A 20,612-nucleotide genomic window follows, 5' to 3' on the forward strand; every position below is an offset into this window, starting at 1 on the left:
CCAAGGAAAAAGAAAAAGACACTAGGGACCAAAAAACCCCAGAAATACAGAATAGAGACAGAAATATAACTTTTCTGAAGTACTTGCTTGAACCTAAAAAGGAATGGAAAAGGCTGACTAGCCCGAGACAGAGAGCCGAAGGGGAGCTGTTGCACCTGCTGGAGACAGACGAATACTGAAGGGGTTAGTGTACAGGTTCTCCCCTTAAAGGGACATTTTGGTCTGTCTCCACCTGCTGGACAGGGACATAGTCACTGTCTGGACTGATCCTGGTACGTACAGGGAACGTTCAGAATATTTATTAAAAAGAAGTCTTATAAGCATGGTAGACGGCAAAAATAATGTCTCAGATATAAGCAAGACTCAGGCAGGCCACCAAATTGCACTTCGACTCTACCAACCATAATAGATTTGGCTTAGTGACCTTAAGTGATGGGCTCTGTATTCCTGTACCTATCCTCCTGAGACCCCTCCACACCTACACGTGATAGGCTTTGTATCCCTGCACCTGTCCTCAAATCCTCCAGTCCTAGAAGGGACAGGATCTTAAGTCCTCCAGTCCTAGAAGTGACCCTTGACCCCACCATGCCTACAAGATGGACTCTGTATTTCTGCACCCATCCAAAAACCCTCCAGTTCTAGAGGTGACAGGATTTGGATTCCTGCACCCTGACCCCTCCACTCCTACACATGATAGGCTCTGTATCTCTATGCCCGTCCTCAAGCCCTCTAGTCCTAGAGGCAATAGGTCCATGTCCTGAAGAATGGGCTCCTTTATTTTTTGATAAAACCTGTCCATGATTAATTGATATTAAAGTGTCATATGTCATCACTCCACTTACATTTGTAATATCTTCAGTTTTGGGATCCCCTAGTAAAGTTCTTTTGGCAAATGCTAAACGAAAAGCTTCCAAAATTCTGTGATAAGTCAGTCCTTTTGCTTGAGGAGTCTTTATGTCCTCACTGGAGAATTGAAAGCCTAAAAAAGCAAATTCAGTTTGATAATTTAACATTAAAGTTCGTGCTGCACCTTATTAAAATAGAAAAAAAGAATGAGCTCTGTCTAAAATCACAACCTGTTTTGGTAAGTGATAGCAGAGTTCCTTAAAAATATTTGCAGTGGAATGAAGAGACAACCAGAACACATGTATTGGAAAGTCTCTACAATAAGTGTGAATAGCTGGAAAATGTTCTTGGATCCTGGTGCTCTGAGGCTATGGAGCATCAAGTATAAACTAGCTATGTTAATTCACAAACTTCTTAACAATAATTCTGCTCCATGGATTAATTCGTTATTGCAGGTCTATGCCCCACTGTGAATACTGAGGTCGGTATCCTTGTGACGAGCTGCCCATCTTCCAGAGACTTGTGGCAGGGTCTTCTCTGTGGTGGGCCCACTCTTCTGCAGTTCCCTTCCCGAGCCTTTGTGTATGATCACTCACACTAAATCAGTCAAAAGGCTCTACAGACATTTACTTAAGCAAGCCTAGAATAGCAGAATGGAACTCACCAAGTGTGGCGGTGGGGGTCATTTACAAGGTTTTTCTCCCATTCTCTGTCTATGGGGTAAATGCTTCATAAATCAGGCCCAAAGCTTGAAATTGCTGTTAAATGTTCTGTTATGAGTTCTGCAGTGATCAGTTAGGAGTGTTTATTCCACTGTTTCCAACCGAGATGGCCTTAACTGCCATCTCCCAGAAGCGAAGATTTTATTTCTTTGGTTATAACATCTTAATGCTCCATCCTCACGTTTCTTGCAGTAAGATCAGTCAGTCCAAATGGTTGCTAGGCATGGCATAACCCCAGCACCATGGCACTTTTACTGATGCTTGCCTTACTGGCCAGCATCATGGAGGCCTCCTGCATCGGGCCAGCAGCTGATATTATTGGTTCTGGCTCAGATCTCCTTTTTATCTTTCTTTGGTTCTACATCCTACAAAGTGATGTATGTTTTAACTGTGTTCCCTGCCTCGAACTGTGGATGAAGCAGGCAAAAGCTTTTTTAAAATAACTTAATCAATCAATAAATAATTCAGCCGAAGCCCAGAATCTGAGAGATGGGAAGAAATGAAATTTCTGCTCAGATGTCAGACAGCGCAAGCCTTCACCCATCCCCTTCTTACCTTTTAGGATGTTGAGGATGAGGATAAGGATAGACCCACTCAGGGGGGCAGTGGGGCTGTACAGAGTGTAGTCTCCCAGCTGTGCAGTAAGGGGATTCTCATTCAGGTCAACTTTATAATCTTTTAGATCTTCCTCTGTAATGATTCCCCCTGCAACATAAGGAACAACCGTTCACATTTCCAGACCTCCAGAAAGTCAAAGAGGAAAGAAGGAACTTTAGCAGAGTATTATGGGTCAGAGACTTCAGAGCTGCTTGCAACTCTATCCAAGACAACTCTATCCAAGACACAGTGGAGAAACAGAGGGAGGACTGCTGCAGTATGACTGGCATAAGCAACTGGAGAGTCAAAGTAGTCCAAAGACAACGACAAACCTTTTCCATAGGAAAAAAATCAGCAGAACCAGAGGTCACGAGCTGAGGCTCCGGGGAGGAAGACTAAGAACCAATGTCAGGAAGTATTTCTTCACGGAAAGGGTGGTGGATGCCTGGAATGCCCTTCCGGAGGAAGTGGTGAAGTCTAAAACTGTGATGGACTTCAAAGGGGCGTGGGATAAACACTGTGGATCCATCAAGTCTAGTGGGCGTAAATAAAGAGGAGCCAGCAAAACACTGCACGGAGCGGCAGTAGCCACAGAGGCATTCACAGAGCGGGATGCCAGTGGCCAGTAGGTGCTCCACCTTCAGGCAGCAAAACACTGCACGGAGCGGCAGTAGCCACAGAGGCATTCACGGAGCGGGATGCCAGTGGCCAGTAGTTGGTGTTCCACCTTCAGGCAGCAAAACACTGCACGGAGCGGCAGTAGCCACAGAGGCATTCACGGAGCGGGATGCCAGTGGCCAGTAGTTGGTGTTCCACCTTCAGGCAGCAAAACACTGCACGGAGCGGCAGTAGCCACAGAGGCATTCACGGAGCGGGATGCCAGGGGCCAGTGGTTGGTGTTCCGCCTTCACGGAGGGCTGCCATCTACAAATAAAACTAAAACAAGAAACAAACAAAGCAGGGGTGGGTAGGAGTATGGGGCAGGGGTGTGGCCTGCATGTTGCGGCGGTTGCTACCCCTGTTTGAGCTGTATGTTCACTGGGATGCGGATACAGCGCTGCTCTCTGCATGGTGGAGGGGTGGAAGGGAGTTGGGGCTGGAGGGTGCTGGAAGCCAATAGTGATGGGTGGGAAGGGGTGGAAGGGAGTTGGGGCCGGAGGGTGCTGGAAGCCAATAGTGGGTGGGAGGGAGAAAAAGGGTGGAGGGAGGAAAAGGGTGGGAATAAAAAGGGGAAAAAAAAAAAGGGTGGAGGGAGAAAAGGCTGGGAAAAAACAAAAAATAAATAAATAAATAAATAAATAAATGGATGGACTGCATGGCTTGCTGGGCAGACTGGATGGGCCGTTTGGTCTTCTTCTGCCGTCATTTCCATGTTTCTATGTTTCTATGTTAAGACAGAGTCTTCCATTTAGTGGATCAGTGAGCACAAGTAGAAAAGCAAACGTTTCACTATGTACCTGTGGAGGGGGTGGGGCAGATAACCTATACACCAAACCTAAAGGCCATGATTTCTTTATATTAGCTAGAGGAGGGCTAGCAAAAGACACACTGGGGCCCAGGGCAGAAATGAAGGCTCGGCCTGAGCAATGCCAGATACCCTGAGGTTGTGTTTCAGTGATGTCACTCAGCTTTCCCCAGGCAACTGCCCTGCTTGCCTCCCCACTCCCCCTAAGAAAAAAGCCCTGAGTATTGCAAGCGTGAACCCTTGGACTGAGACAGACTTCATGCAGGGATCCACCCTGCAGGTCCATACTGTCGGCAGGTGGACTCAGACGAGGCAGAGGCCCAACTGCAACTTCGCTTTTTCCAGCCCACATTCCCTTTGGCTTCAGCCTTTGGGTACCAGGGCTGCTATGTCTTAGGTGGGGGCCTCTGCTTGCGGCATGATCTGTGAAAGTAGCTGGATTGGAACAGGAGAAGGCAAGACAAATCCAGTGGTAGGCTATGGTCGAAAGCGGGTGGCAGTCAGGCTTGTCTAGGGGACAGGATGAGTTCAATATCACGTATCCATCTGAAGGGACAAAGAGGAATGGATAGGCAGGGCAGGCAGATGATGAGTGGATCAAGCAGGAAAAGCACACTGCAGAGGCAACTATACGGACAGACGGGAAGACAAGGACCATAGAGACAGGAGACGAAAACCGCTGGGCTGAAGACTGAAGACGCAGGATGCTGGGCTGAAGACATAGGATGTTGGAACTGAAGAGCGAAGACAGACCCTGGAGCAACTCACTCTTCTATGGGCAGAAGAGAACTTGTGGCCAAGGCAAGTACTGAAAGCAGGCAAAAGCCTTTTATAGGTCTAAACTCCTGACATCATTCTCAGGAGCCACTGAGCGTTTCCTGCCACTGTCCCTTTAAATCTTCGAGAGATGCTTACGTTTGTGCCATGCAGGAGCTGGCAGCGGCATTGGCCGAGAAGAGGACAGTGGCCATGTCAGTCAAGAGCCCAGTGGCTTTGGAGTGGTGGTCTTCCGCAGCATGGAGATGGCGGTGAGAGAGGGCAGTGGGGGTCCAGGCAGAAAGTGAGTGTGGCGGTTCACGGGGTTATCTGCGGACTGCCAAATGCAAAGCCCCCCCCCCTCTTAAGCCTCTTCCTGAGGCCTTGAGTTTGTGGGGGTACCTTCCATGAAGACTCCTTCGGATCCCAGCGATACTCTTGGCTTTGGTGGCAAATTCCACAACCAAACGATTGGTTTTCTCCCCTAGTTCATGCAATTCCAGGGACGAAAGTGGAGCCTCATGCAAAGGGATAGTCTCTTCTCCTCTGCTTTGGCAGAGGACAGGCCCAATTGTGAAGGTGGGGATGACTATCTTCTTTGCAGAATCTGAATTAGTAGGACTAGACTGAAGTATAGAGTTCCTCTCTCTCTCTTGTTGACGTCAGGTATGCAGGATTCGCATCTCTTCATCTTTCTTGATCATGAAGGACTCAAGTTTTTTCTTGGCATAATTGTATTCTCTTTCCAGACTCTTACACTTGGACCTCCTTCGTACCAAGTTTTCTTGTATTTGCTTGTATTGGTACCAAGTGTTCTTGTATTTGCTTGTAAAGATCTTCAAGGGTATGTTCCTGGAGGCGCTGTGGAGAGGTCTAAATTTCCCTGGATTCCTTACATGGAGATGGAAGTCTCAGAAGAGCAAAAGCCACGATCATAGAGCAAGATGAACCTTCAGAGTCCATACAGGATTTGGTACCCCCCCGGCCCCACTGGATAGATTCTGGTGGGGACCAGTCAAATTGGGGCTGATGTCACTGGAACCATGGTAGTCTTAACACAACTGGGCTTACAGCTCTGGACAGGACATGGAAGCTATCTCAGTTGTGAAGGGCCAATAAGTAATGCAAATGTCACAGTGGTTAACGTCACCCATTCTGGAAGAAGATCTCTGTAGATGGACGAGAGTGCCAAGGGGGGAAGGGGGGTGGTCAGAGGGACTGTAGGAATTTGGAACTAATCAACAAGCTCCTGCTGTATGAAATTCCCTCAGAGCCAGAGTTCACTGGACCCCAAGTGGAGAAACAGAGGGAGGACTGCTGCAGTATGACTGGCATAAGCAACTGGAGAGTCAAAGTAGTCAAGCCTAGTGTCATTCACCCAGGTGACTCTGGACTGGACAAGCTTTTCCTTCTCTCTGGGTATCGAGCTAAAAGGTGGCCTGGAGCCATGCAGTATAAGCAGAGGGCTAGTTGTCTGCATTGCGTTCTCTCCTCAGGTGCCAAATGAGAGTGTCCCAACTGCATGGGCGCTTCTGGTGGCATGGTCACTGGCATGGCAGAATCAGACAGAAGAGAAGGTTCAAACCATGGTGTTCAGGTTACATTTCTCTTTCCCAAGCGACCCTCTCAGGCTCACTCCTGGAAGCATCTATCTATCTTCCTCATAAGGTCAATGATCGCTTTCAATGAGGTAGGCAATTCTCAGGCGGCAAGCTTATTCTTAACTTGAGGAGAGACACATTCAAGGAAGAAAGTAAGAAGGCAGTCTTCATGCCAATTAAGCTCTGTTGCCAGGGTTCTAAATTTGATGGCAAATTCTGCCAGTGTTCTGGTACCTTGTTGCAGGTGCAATAAATCAGAACTCATGATAGTTGTGCAGCCAGATTTCTCAAAGACTGTTTTAAACAGCTTAGTAAATTGTTGCAGATTCTGCAGCAATAAATCTGTCTGCTCCCGTAGGGAACAGGCCCAGCCTAGGGCCTTCCCATTCAATAACGAGAGGATGTAAGTGGTTTTGTCAAATCATCCGGGAACAATTGAGCTTTTAAGAAGAAGTGCATGCGGCACTGATTCAAAAATTCCCGACATACCGGGGTCAGGCAGATAATTGAGGTATAAGCCAATTAGTTACTGGGGACGGCTCTAGTACCGCTACTGGTGGAGGTGGAACAATAGGTGTGGTCAGGCTGTTGATCCATGCAGTAAGACTATTCATGTCAGTGGCTAAAAGCACTAGTGCCACCTGTAGTTCCTAGATGTTACAGGCGAGGCCAGGGATAATCTGTAATGTGGACAAGTCCGCCGGGTCCATTGCCTCTGCAATCTATTGCGAGCGTGGACTCTTGGACCGTGGTGGAGTTGGTGCTGTTGCGACCGTCGCTGCCCGACGTCTCCACTCCGCCCACCTTACCTCTTTGGCAACTCCCTCTTTGCCTGTTGGAGGTTTGGCTGCCGCGGCGTCATTGTGCCATTCTCCTCCAGCGTTCTGGGGCAGCTGGACGCCACGCTCTGCCGTGCTTCCCAGCAGCCTAAGGGCGCGCGCACAGCCCCGACTCAAGTACCAGAAGTGGCGTGAACCTCAGGGGCGTCCCCCTGAGGTGAGGTCATCTCCATCGGATATTTAAGGTCTCTGAATTTGCTAACTAATCGAGTTAGCAAAGGGTTTCCTTGCTACTCTGCCTCCTCGGACTTACCAGGGGTACCCGCTCCTCGGGGGCCTCGCTTTCTCTTTGCTTTTCAGATCGCAGTCTGGAACCGGTACTCACTCCTTGAGGGCCCACGTACTCCGTCTTGCTACTGAAATCTACTTCTGCTTGGAAGTCATCACTGCCTTCTACACCAGTGAGTTACCATCTCTCTCAGAGCGTTCCCTGGAACCAGGTACTCGCTCCTCGAGGGCCTAATCCTTTCCAGCTCCTGGGCTGCTTCGAAGAGACTATTGTGTGAGTGTTACCATCAAGGATCTGCTCCTGAACTCTGCATACCCTGCCTACTCACTATATTTATTTTCTTTACAGCTCAGTTATCCAGAATCACTATTCCAGTATCTGAGGGACTAAAGCCCAGCCGGGCGTTCCAGCTCACTACTGCCACCTCTGATGGTTCCATATACTGTCTAATAAAAGAACTAGTGTGTGTCTGTCTCCATACTCTGAGCCTGACTGGAGGTCCCTCTCGGGATCTTCCCCTGGGGGCGTGGTCATCTGCCACCTGCCCAAGGATCCACCCACAACTACCTTGTACACTAACAGGTGCTACCTGCAAGGTTCCCACCGTCAGCAGGCAGACTCAAACGAGGCAGAGGCTCAACTGTAGCTTTGCCTTTACCAGCCCATGTTCTCATCGGGTTGAGTCTTTGGGTCCATCAGCCATAGCTGACAGGGTACATGGCTGATGGGGGCCTCTGCTTGTGGCGTGATATGTGAATATAGCTGGATTTGAAGAAGAGAAGGCAAGACATATCTGGAGGCAGGCTATGATTGGAGGCAAGCGGCAGTCAGACTGGTCTAGGGGACAGGCCGAGGTCTATAACAAGTATCCTTCTGAAGGGACAAGGAGAGATGGATAGTGTTACCTCTGCCGCGGGGCCGACAGCGGGGTGCCGCGCGGGAGGGATCGCCCGTGGTCCTGGGAGCGGCAGGGCTGGCATGGCGGCGTTGGCAGCACGGTCCCGTGCACTTCGGGGCACTCCCTCCGGCGCTGAAGCCAACGTTTCTGCGCTGATGTCGGCAGCTGGTCCCGCGCGATTCGGAGCTAGGACACGCCCCTCTTGACATCAGACGCCGACGGAGAGTCAGTCTGCGCGGGAAACAGGCTATTTAAAGAGAGCCTTTTTCTCTGCTCTCTGCTTCGGCCACGAGTGTTTTTTGGAGCTCTCGCGCTTGGGGATTTGCTTGTTTTTTCCTTCTGCTCTGACCCGGTCTGCCTTGATTCCTGATTGCTTGCTGCCTGCCCTGACTTGGACTGCCTACTGGATTACTCTGCCTGCTGCCTGCCTACTGGATTATCTGCTGTGGTTCCTGATTGCTTGCTGCCTGCCCTGACTCGGACTGCCTACTGGATTACTCTGCCTGCTGCCTGCCTACTGGATTATCTGCTGTGGTTCTTGATTGCCTGCTGCCTGCCCTGACTCGGACTGCCTACTGGATTACTCTGCCTGCTGCCTGCCTACTGGATTATCTGCTGTGGTTCCTGATTGCTTGCTGCCTGCCCTGACTCGGACTGCCTATTGGATTACTCTGCCTGCTGCCTGCCTACTGGATTATCTGCTGTGGTTCCTGATTGCCTGCTGCCTGCCCTGACTTGGACTGTTTGTCGGATTACCCTGTACCATTCCAGTGCCAGTTTCCTCCTGCACGAGGTAAGCGGTCTCTAACTGGGGTTCCACTAATATTTGAGCGCAGTCGTAACAGATAGGCAGGACAGGCAGGCAAGGGTTGGAACAAGTAGGAGAAGCACACTACAGATGCAACCACAAGGACAGACAAGAAGACAAGGACTATAGAGACAAGAAGACAAGGACTATAGAGGTGATGAAGACGAAGGCCACAGGGCTGAAGACTGAGCACAGAGGATGCTGGGATTGAAGAATGAAGATAAGACGCTGGAGCAACTAACACTACTATTGGACAGCAGAGAACCTGTTGCAGAGGCAAGTACTGAAGGCAGGCAATGGCCTTTTATAGGCCAAAATTGACATCATTCTCAGGAGCCTTGGAACTTTTCCCACCTTGACCCCTTTAAATCTTCGAGAGATGCACATGTGCATGCCTTGGGACATCTGAGCCATGCAGGAGCCGCAGCAATGTTGGCTGCGAAGAGGACAGCAGTTGCATCACTCGAGGGCCCAGCAGCTTTGGACCAGCAGCCTTCCGCTGCGTTATGTCAGCAGTGAGAGAGGGCAGTGGGAGTCCAGGCAGAAGGTGAGCGTGGTGGTTCGAGGGATGAACCCGTGGACCACCAAATGCAACACCGAATACATCCTATTTCACCAGCAAGGAAGCAGTGCAGACAGGGAAAAGATTCACATGGGCAAAAGAAGTAGGCAAATAGTAGACAGCCAGAGCTCCTTCACTGCTACATGCTTCTAACATCCAGTGCTCAGAGAACAGTCTCCCTGTCTCACTCAGCCTGGAGATGTGACAGAGGCTGGAAGGACTCAGAGGGGATGAGGAGGTGATGTGTGTTGCACAATGCAGGACTGGGCTATCCCTGCCCTGCAAGCTGCTCATTAATTACCACACTCCAGAGCTCATGCTGTACCTGAGAAGAAGCAGGAGAGGCACACATGATTACTCCTGTTCTCAGAAAGGAACTCCTATTTGTTTAAGAGCCACCTCTGGTGTCGCTTGTTGCTGCGAGGTGCTGAGAGCAGAGCCCAAGTGCTGACCTGGATCTGTGCATGAGGCAGTGGTGATTTTTCCATGGCACATCTGATTGCGTCTGAAGGCACACCAATATGCCAGGTCACAATGGTTGGGAAACCATGATCCAGGAAAATTTAATTCACTAAATTTGGCTCAAATTAAACACATAACTCAGATGCCTAAATTTTAAAACTCAGCTTTTTTGAATATCAGGTCCTCAGTGCCAGTTTTACTAAGCTTTTGCCGCACAGACCCTAAACATTTGAATGCCACTCACCTGCCTGTTTGATGTCTGCAACTATCTGCTGGGTCAGCGAGCCACAGTAAAAACCATCCGCGCCTTCGTTGGCTATAACTTCCAATGTTTCTGCCAGTTTGGGAAATCGGATGGTTTCTCCCTCTTGCAGGATTTTCTTTTGCGAGTTACAAAACACCTCACTGAGAACATAGAGAGACAAGATGTGCATGGTGAACATGGAAGTCTTATAGTGAGTGAGTGAGTGAGTGAGGACTTGAAGAGAGCTGAGACTGGAGATTGCTTGTGAGTGCCTTAGCAAGGAAGAAATGTGCAGCCAGGGCCTCTCCCTCAGTGCTTCCATGTCAGATCTCTATTTTCTCTGTATAAAAGCAGGGTTTAAAGATCAACGAGAGAACGGCATGTATCTGAAAGGCAGTTTGGTAAGCAGCTGAGGATCATTGCATTTATAATGATATTTAATGTCATGGAGAAGCAACCTCATGCTCTGTGATAATGAGTCTATCAGGTCCTGAACAAGCAATGGAAGAACTCACCTGGAGCAGGTACACTGTGTTTTATACTGTAATGCTCATTTTTCCCCTTGTAAGAAACTGGAATGCTGAAAACCATTTACAAATCGTGCTAATCATCAGGATAAAAGTGGAGCTATTTCTTCTTGATACCAACATCTCATAAGGACATCATTCTCCATTGATAGGCACTGAACTGGCAGGACAGGGCTGCACTTCTTAGCTGTGGCTGCCCCCTCCTCTGCCAGCTTCAATCTGAATGTGCGGGGCCCTGTACTCTCGCACAGGTCGGGCTTCAGACTGCAGCTGGTACAGCTGGGAGCAGACACAGGTAAGGAGAGCTACTCTTCTCCTGCTGGCAGGAGGGAAGGAGAGAGGATTACACTGGAGAGGAGGAAGCGGCACTTAGGCTGATCTGCCCCAGGCCCTGTACCTTGCTAGCTTGGGTCAGCTCTACATCCACAAAATCTTACATAATGGCCAGCAGCAGCAAGTACAGTGCCATATATCATCCTGACGCTCAGCTCCAACCCAGGTTACCGCAAAGAAAGGCAGACTTAAAAAAGTTCATATATAGGAGGCTTAATTAAAAAATTCATACACAGGAGGCTTAATTAAATTTAAAACCGAAAAATCTTTTTTCCTGCTCATCCTCCTCTTATAAACGTACTATTATTTCTCTTCCAACCCTTATCAGGGAACCACTGGCCACAAAAACCAGCATTTCCCCCAACTCTTTCCATGTAAGAAACAAAGCAATTGTCACTAATCAGTGCCTGAAATTTCCCCCATTGACAGAGCATAGGATTAGAGCATAAGCTCTGCCTGCCATACTGGATCAGATAGAGGATGCATCAAGTCCAGAATCCTGTTTCCAACAGTGGCCACAAGTTGGCAGGTTCCCAAATATTAGAGAGATTCCATGCTACTTATCCCAGGGATAAGCACTTGTTATGGTTACGTGTGTTTTAGTGGATCCTTGGGTGCTGTGGAGGTGACCACGCCCATGGGGAGGAGCACCGTGAGGAGCCACAGCACTGGGCTAGACTTGTAATAGGTGTTATCCCAGGACAGCAGAAAGCCTGTGAGGGAGTCAGTTGGACCGTTAGATGATCGAGGGGTTAAAGGGGCACTTAGAGAAGATAAGGCCATCGCGGAAAGATTAAATGATTTCTTTGCTTCGGTGTTTACTGAAGAGGATGTTGGGGAGGTACCCGTAATGGAGAAGGTTTTCATGGGTAATGATTCAGATGGACTGAATCAAATCACGGTGAACCTAGAAGATGTGGTAGGCCTGATTGACAAACTGAAGAGTAGTAAATCACCTGGACCGGATGGTATACACCCCAGAGTTCTGAAGGAACTAAAAAATGAAATTTCAGACCTATTAGTAAAAATTTGTAACTTATCATTAAAATCATCCATTGTACCTGAAGACTGGAGGATAGCAAATTTAACCCCAATATTTAAAAAGGGCTCCAGGGGCGATCCGGGAAACTACAGACCGGTTAGCCTGACTTCAGTGCCAGGAAAAATAGTGGACAGTGTTATAAACATCAAAATCACAGAACATATAGAAAGACATGGTTTAATGGAACAAAGTCAGCATGGCTTTACCCAGGGCAAGTCTTGCCTCACAAATCTGCTTCACTTTTTTGAAGGAGTTAATAAACATGTGGATAAAGGTGAACCGGTAGATATAGTATACTTGGATTTTCAGAAGGCGTTTGACAAAGTTCCTCATGAGAGGCTTCTAGGAAAAGTAAAAAGTCATGGGATAGGTGGCGATGTCCTTTCGTGGATTGCAAACTGGCTAAAAGACAGGAAACAGAGAGTAGGATTAAATGGGCAATTTTCTCAGTGGAAGGGAGTGGACAGTGGAGTGCCTCAGGGTTCTGTGTTGGGACCCTTACTGTTCAATATATTTATAAATGATCTGGAAAGAAATACGACAAGTGAGATAATCAAATTTGCAGATGACACAAAATTGTGCAGAGTAGTTAAATCACAAGCAGATTGTGATAAATTGCAGGAAGACCTTGTGAGACTGGAAAATTGGGCATCCAAATGGCAGATGAAATTTAATGTGGATAAGTGCAAGGTGATGCATATAGGGAAAAATAACCCATGCTATAATTACACGATGTTGGGTTCCATATTAGGTGCTACAACCCAAGAAAGAGATCTAGGTGTCATAGTGGATAACACATTGAAATCGTCGGTTCAGTGTGCTGCGGCAGTCAAAAAAGCAAACAGAATGTTGGGAATTATTAGAAAAGGAATGATGAATAAAACGGAAAATGTCATAATGCCTCTGTATCGCTCCATGGTGAGACCGCACCTTGAATACTGTGTACAATTCTGGTCGCCGCATCTCAAAAAAGATATAATTGCGATGGAGAAGGTACAGAGAAGGGCTACCAAAATGATAAGGGGAATGGGTAATTCCCTATTCCCTCCCCTATTCCCTATTCCCTATTCCCTATTCCCTCCCCTATGAGGAAAGACTAAAGAGGTTAGGACTTTTCAGCTTGGAGAAGAGACGACTGAGGGGGGATATGATAGAGGTGTTTAAAATCATGAGAGGTCTAGAACGGGTAGATGTGAATCGGTTATTTACTCTTTCGGATAGTAGAAGGACTAGGGGACACTCCATGAAGTTAGCATGGGGCACATTTAAAACTAATCGGAGAAAGTTCTTTTTTACTCAACGCACAATTAAACTCTGGAATTTGTTGCCAGAGAATGTGGTTCGTGCAGTTAGTATAGCTGTGTTTAAAAAAGGATTGGATAAGTTCTTGGAGGAGAAGTCCATTACCTGCTATTAAGTTCACTTAGAGAATAGCCACTGCCATTAGCAATGGTTACATGGAATAGACTTAGTTTTTGGGTACTTGCCAGGTTCTTATGGCCTGGATTGGCCACTGTTGGAAACAGGATGCTGGGCTTGATGGACCCTTGGTCTGACCCAGTATGGCATTTTCTTATGTTCTTATGTAGTCCTCACATATGGGTGACATCAGTAATGGAGCCCTATGTACGGAAAACTTCTTTAAAAGTTTCTATGAAACTTTTGAATGGCACCAGAGTGCCTACTGAGCATGCCCAGCATGCCATGATATTCCCTGCCACAGGGGTCTCTCTTCAGTCTTGTTTTGTAGCAATAAGCGTTAGCCAAAAATAAAATAAGAAACGTATCGGACCCAACTCCGCGGGGTGGCGGGTGGGTTCTGTGAGGACTACATCCTGCTGTCCTGGGATAACACCTATTACAAGGTAAGCAATTTTGCTTTATCCCAGGACAAGCAGGATGCTAGTCCTCACATATGGGTGATTAGCAAGCTAGAGGCTGAGTCATTTTGTGCTGAAGTAACCGTGAGGTATCGTTATTGAAATGAATCAGCCGAAATCACAGCAGTTCGGATGTAGAAGGAGTTGGGGTTATACTGGAAACAAGTTCTTTAAGACGGATTGTCCATATGCTGAATCTTGTCTTCCTTCCTTGTCTAAACAGTAGTGAGCTGTAAAGGTTGCTTGTAAAGGTGTGAAGGTGTAAAGGTGTGAAGAGAACTCCACGTTGCTGCTTTACAAATGTCCAGAATAGGTACAGAGCGAAGGTGTGCTACTGAGGTTGACATCGCTCTGACTGAGTGTGCTTTTACTCGCCCTTGAAGAGTAAGGCCTGCTTTGTCATAACAAAACTGTATGCAATCTGCTAGCCAGTTTGACAGAGTATGCTTACCCACCGCTTTACCTGGTTTGTTTGGGTCATAGGATACAAACAGCTGATTGGATTTCCTTTGGGCTGTAGTGCGGTTTAAATAGAAGGATAACGCCCGCTTACAGTCCAAAGTGTGTAAGGCTCTTTCTCCTTGGTGAGAGTGAGGCCTCGGAAAGAAGGTAGGTAAAACTATGGATTGGTTCAAGTGGAATTCCGTAACAACTTTTGGAAGGAATTTTGGGTGTGTCCGGAGGACTACTCTATCATGTAGGAACTTTGTAAAGGGTTCGTATGTGACTAGCGCTTGTAGTTCGCTGACCCTTCTAGCTGATGTAATGGCTATGAGAAATACCGTTTTCCATGTAAGGTATTTAAGGTCACAAGTATTTATGGGTTCAAAGGGAGAACGCATAAGTCTAGTGAGTACTACGTTCAGATCCCATTGTATGCTTGGGGAATGAACTGGAGGTTTAATGTGAGTTAGGCCTCTCATGAATTTACTGAGGAGAGGCGGTGTGGAGATAGGAGCATCGTCCAGCTTATTATGGTAAGCTGAGATTGCACTTAAGTGTACCCTTACCGATGATGTCTTAAGACCAGAGTCTGAAAGATGGTAAAGGTAATCTAGTAGCGAGGTAGTGGGGCAAGTGAAAGGATCTAACTCCTGCTGAGTGCACCACAGCATAAACCGTTTCCATTTGTAGGAATAATTCTTTCTAGTGGAAGGTTTACGTGCAGCTATAAGTATTTGAGATATAGCGGATGGAAGGTTGAGTGGCTGTAATATCAAGCTCTCAACATCCATGCTGTCAGGGACAGGGATTGAAGGTTGGGATGTCGCAACTGACCCTGTTCTTGAGTGATGAGATTGGGAGCTACTCCCAGGCGAATGGGATCCCTGACTGAGAGATCTAGCAGTGTGGGGAACCATACTTGTCGAGGCCAATATGGGGCTATGAGTATCATTGTCCCCTTGTCCTGTTGTAGTTTCACTAGTGTTTTGGTTATAAGTGGTATCGGAGGATACGCGTATAACAGGCCTGAGTTCCAATGGCGAGCAAATGCGTCCTTTGGTAGGCTGTTCTGCTGTCGGAGTAGAGAGCAGTAATTGTTTACTTTGTAGTTGAGCTGGGATGCAAAGAGATCTATTGTCGGTTGTCCCCAGCGCTGGAAGATCTTGGATGCTATTATTGGATCCAATGACCATTCGTGTGGTTGGAACTGACGACTGAGGCAATCCGCCACTATGTTGTGGACGCCCGCTAGGTAGGTGGCCCTTAGAAAAATTGAATGTGTCAGGGCCCAGTCCCAAATCTGTGCTGCTTCTTGACAAAGAAGGTAAGAACCTGTCCCTCCTTGTTTGTTGATGTACCACATGGCTACTGTGTTGTCCATTTGGATTAAAACAGTCTTGTGTGATAGGCAGTCTTTGAATGCATGCAGCGCATAGCGTATAGCTCGAAGCTCTAGGAAGTTTATCTGAAAAGTGGCTTCGAGTCGTGTCCACTTGCCCTGTGTCTTTAGATGACCAATATGCGCTCCCCACCCTAAGGTGGATGCATCTGTAGTCAACGTCACTTGTGGAACTGGTTGCTGAAAAGGTAGGCCTTTGAGCAGGTTGGGCAGTAGCGTCCACCAGAGAAGCGCAGATCTGAGCTCTGGTGTGATGTAAATAGGAGTGGACATTGGTTGAGTGGCTTGTATCCACTGTGTTTTGAGTGTCCATTGTAGAAGTCGCATGGTCAGTCTGGCCATGGGAGTTACATGAACCGTGGAAGCCATGTGCCCTAGAAGAATGAGGCACTGGTGAGCTGTCACCTTGAATCGATTGCGAAGGTCGTGAGTTAAGAGGACAAGTGTTTGAGCACGGTCTCTTGGTAGAAAAGCAGTCGCTAGCGTTGTGTTTAGCTCTGCACCTATGAACTGTAGTAGATGAGTTAGTGACAGATGGGATTTCTGGTAGTTGATGAGAAATCCCAAGGAATGAAGGACTTGGATGGTGAGCTTGAGGGAAGTGACAGCTCCTTCTTTTGAATGACTTTTGATGAGCCAATCGTCTAAGTAAGGGAACACGTGCACTTTTTGTTTGTGTAGGTGTGCCACTGCTGCAGCCATGCATTTCGTGAATACTCTTGGTGCTGATGCGAGGCCGAATGGCAGCACTCTGTATTGAAAGTGTTGATCCAGTACCCGAAAACGCAGGTACTGGCGATGAGGAGGATAGATGGGGATGTGAGCGTAGGCATCTTGAAGATCCAGAGAGCAGAGCCAATCTCCCCTTTGAAGAAGAGGTAGAATGGAGCCTAGGGATACCATTCTGAATTTTTCTTTTTTGAGAAATTTGTTGAGATTCCTGAGGTCTAGGATAGGACGAAGGCCTCCTGTTTTCTTTGGAATGAGGAAATATCTGGAGTAGAATCCTCTGCCCTTTTGAGGTCCAGGAACTGGTTCTATGGCCCTGGCTCTCAGAAGGGTGGATAATTCTGTTTGAAGAATTATGGAGTGTTGATTTATTGAGTGAGAGTGAAGTGGTGGATTCTCTATAGGGGTAGTTAAGAAATCCAGCCTGTAACCGTGAGTTGTGATGGATAACACCCACTGGTCGGTGGTGATGGAGGTCCAATTGTTGTGGAAGTACTGAATGCGACCTCCTACAGGTGTTTCTGGGAACGGATTGATGTGACTGCTGCTCTCTGGGGATGTTCAGAAACCAGACGTGGCTGTCGTTTGTGGAGGCGGTTGAGCTCTCGGCTGCCTTTGCCTAGGCTGCTGGCATTGTGCTGGGCGGCTAGGTCTTTGTCTACCTGCTGGGGGGTAGTATCTACGTTGGCGATAGTAAGGCCGTCGAGTGTCTCTTCTTGGAAACTTTCTAGAAGAGGCCTGCGACTCCTGAGGCTGAGACGACAATTGTTTTAATGTCTCCGAGTGATCCTTAAGGGTCGCTACCGCTTCTTTTATCTTGTCTCTGAAGAGATTATCCCCTAAGCATGGTAGATCAGACAAATGATCTTGGACTTCTGGGCGAAGATCCGAGGCCTTCAGCCATGCCCATCGTCTTGCTGCTATAGCCGATGCTGACAGCCTTGCTGCTGTTTCAAAACAGTCATAAGTTGCTCTGACTTCGTGTTTGCCAGAGTCAAGGCCTTTATGTACAAGTGTTTGAAAAGCCTCTTGATATTGATCCAGAAGAGCAAGAGAAAGTTCCTGAACCTGTTTCCAAAGGTTCCTTTGGTATTGGTTCATGTACAGCTGGTAAGATGTAATTTTTGATACCAGCATTGAACCCTGGAATACTTTCCTGCCTAGGTTGTCTAACAACTTACTTTCCTTCCCAGGCGGCACTGAAGCATGGGACTTTTGTCTCTTTGCCTTCTTTTGGGCGGATTCCACCACCACTGATTGGTGGGGAAGTTGTGTTCTTTGGAATCCTGGAGTTGGTTGTACCAAGTACGTGGCTTCAGCTCTTTTGTTAACTGGTGAGACAGAACTTGGATGCTCCCAGATCCTGTGTTGAAGTTCTTGTAAGACTTCATGGACCGGGATAGCCAACATCTCCTTTGGAGGGTCTACAAACTGTAAGACTTCCAAAGTCTTTTGTCTCTGATCCACCTCTGTTTGTATAGGGAATGGAATGGTATCAGCCATTTCCCTAACAAAATTTGTAAAGGAGAGGTCTTCTGGTGGAGACTTTCTGTGATCCTCAGTTGGAGACGGTTCAGAGAATAAATCTTCCTCCGAAGAATATTCAGAATGGGAATCATCTGGTTCATCCTGTGGCCTTGGATAAGGAACTGACGTCTTTATAGGTGAGTGCGGCCTAGGGGGCCCTGGCACCCCAGAAGGGCCTGGAAGTGGATCCTGTGGTACTTGTTTTGTTAGGATTCCCAGTAGTGTGTCCAATTTGTTGAAAACTGGTTGCAGAATGGGAATATCCTCCTGAGGAATCGGTGCTGGAATCGGCCTTCCTGGTGAGGGCACCGGTATGGGCATCGGTGGCACCGAAGAAGGAATCGGTGGGGGCGCATGCGGTATTGGTGAATGCACCGGGGTTGGAATCGATATCGGTTCCCGCGGCATCGTCGATGACCCCGGAATCGATGGTGCGGAGATGGGCATCGATGGATGTGGAATCGGCATCGACGGTGGAATCGCCTCTCGGAGAGCCTGTTGCACCGCTTGACGGATTAGGGAGTCAAGTTCCACTCGCACAGCTGGTGAAAACAGAGCAGCTGTGGAGGGAGGCGGTGTTGGCGAAGCCGATTCCTCCTCAGGGCCCTGAGGAGGTTCGGAACCCGGCACCGATATCGGTGGGGATCGCCCGTCAGTAGGCCTTGGAGCCTCTGCTTCCGACCGGGTTTTCTTAGCCGGAGAGGCCGTACCTGTGGTAGTGTCCTCGGCCACCGATTCCCTCCGTCGTCGATGTCGATGGCGATGCTTCTCGGGCTGCTTGTCGCTTCCTGAAGTGGATGCCCTCGATGAAATCAACGGGGATGGAGTGGATGCGTCCCCCGCAGCTGGAAGTTTTTTCTTTAACTGCAGCTGGCGAACCGAAGCCGATGGAGACGACTGAGTCGAAGTGGACGGTCTTGGAAGCAGCTGAATTGAAAAAAGCTGTTCCATCTTCTCGGCCCTAAGTCGCCGACCCTTAGTGGTCATTTCAGCACAAGATGGACATGTCTGAATGTTGTGATCCTTGCCTAGGCAAAGAACACATTCGAAATGCGGGTCGGTAATCGACATTGTTCTATTGCAATTCGGGCACTTTTTAAACCCGGATGCCATAACGCCGGACGGCCGTCGACGGCGAAAAAACCGAATATATCTCGATCCCAGCCGGGATTCGAGAGAGGAAAAAGTTACCGCCGGTAACTAATGGGAAAAACCCCTGCGATGAAAATAGTATTTTTCGAAATTTTCCGAATTTTTTGGAGATGAAATTTCACCTCAGACTCCAATCAAACCGCGAGGCTAACCGCTTCGCGGAAAAAAGAAGACTGAAGAGAGACCCCTGTGGCAGGGAATATCATGGCATGCTGGGCATGCTCAGTAGGCACTCTGGTGCCATTCAAAAGTTTCATAGAAACTTTTAAAGAAGTTTTCCGTACATAGGGCTCCATTACTGATGTCACCCATATGTGAGGACTAGCATCCTGCTTGTCCTGGGATAATACACAAAACACAGGAATAGTTCTTTTATTAAACAGCTGGATAGTAGCCACTAGGTGGCAGTAGTGAGGTAATCTGTAGTTGCAGTCACAGGGACCTCGGCAGAGGGAGCCCTTCTCTCCAAGATGACGTCAGGAGGTTCTGCAGCAAGTTTCCCAGTGAGGAGATACTGTGGGTGAGACAGACTGAGAGGTTAGAGTACTCACTGAGAATAGCTGTTGGTATGCGATCCCACCAGATAAGTTGTTGAAGGTACAGGCACCGAGGAAGGGAGAGCAGGCCCTCGAGGAGCGAGTACCTGTTCCCTGAAAGGCACCTGAAATAAAGCAGAGGGGCCCCGAGGAGCGGGTACCCAGGTTAGCCGATACCCCAAAGGGCAGAGAGAAAGCTTCCAGCGGCAGCACAGAAGTGGCAGAGTAGCGTAGACAGGAACGATTCAAGTCCTTGCTAACTCGGGGAGCTAGCAAATCAATGAGGCTGATATATCCGGATGTCGTGACATCAGCATGAGGGAACGCCCTCGAGGTTCGCGCCAAGGGTTGTATAAAGATGTGGGTTGCACGCGTGCACCCTAGTAGGTACCTGGGAGGAGCAATGGCGGGAGGCTGCACCATAGCCGTTCTGGGGATGCCAGAGTGGTCCGCTTGTAGACGCTGCTGTAGCCACCTTGCCCAGATAAGCGGGAGGAGCCAAGATTAAGGTAAGGCAAATGGGGTGAAGCCTTCAAAGACCGATGGATGCAACAGCACTGGCTTTCCTCAAATCTAACTGGTTAATAATGGTATATGAACTTTTCCTCTAGGAACTTGTCCAAACCTTTTTTAAACACAGTCCTCAAGCAATGAATTCCAGAGCTTAATTGTAAGTAGAATGAAAAATTATTTTCACCAGTTGTTTTAAATGTGCTACTTACTAACTTCATGCAATGACCTCTAGTCTTGTTATTTTTTGAAAGAGTAAAGAACTGATTTGCATTTACCCATTCTATTCCATTCATGATTTTATAGACCTCTATCATCTCCTCCTCTCAATTATCTCTTCTCCTAAGCAGAACTGTTACGATTCCTCCTGTAGCTGTGCCACAGGAGGCCTCTCACCTTTTCTCTGGAGGCTGCACCGAAGCTGGGGCTTTGCCTGGACAGTCTATCTCGGTTTTGCTCCATGGCCTGGGAGGCCTTCCTTGCCATCTGGGCCTGCCTGAGTCC

At 48.0% G+C, this 20,612-nt stretch overlaps 1 protein-coding gene across 3 annotated transcripts in view; it reads right to left on the minus strand.

The window, feature by feature from the left end:
- Window positions 1-20,612, minus strand: part of LOC115072958 (glutathione hydrolase 1 proenzyme-like) — a 184,725-nt gene that overhangs the window by 108,986 nt on the left and 55,127 nt on the right. For all 3 annotated transcript variants that reach the window (XM_029571001.1, XM_029571002.1, XM_029571000.1), the window contains 3 exons: window positions 10,030-10,190; window positions 2,124-2,273; window positions 843-979 (listed from right to left, as the gene is read on the minus strand). In XM_029571001.1, coding sequence (XP_029426861.1) covers window positions 843-979; window positions 2,124-2,273; window positions 10,030-10,190 — 448 coding nt within the window. The remainder of the gene's footprint in view (window positions 1-842; window positions 980-2,123; window positions 2,274-10,029; window positions 10,191-20,612) is intronic.

The sequence above is a fragment of the Rhinatrema bivittatum genome, chromosome 11, assembly GCF_901001135.1.
Source record: "Rhinatrema bivittatum chromosome 11, aRhiBiv1.1, whole genome shotgun sequence".
Classification (NCBI taxonomy): Eukaryota; Metazoa; Chordata; class Amphibia; order Gymnophiona; family Rhinatrematidae; genus Rhinatrema; species Rhinatrema bivittatum.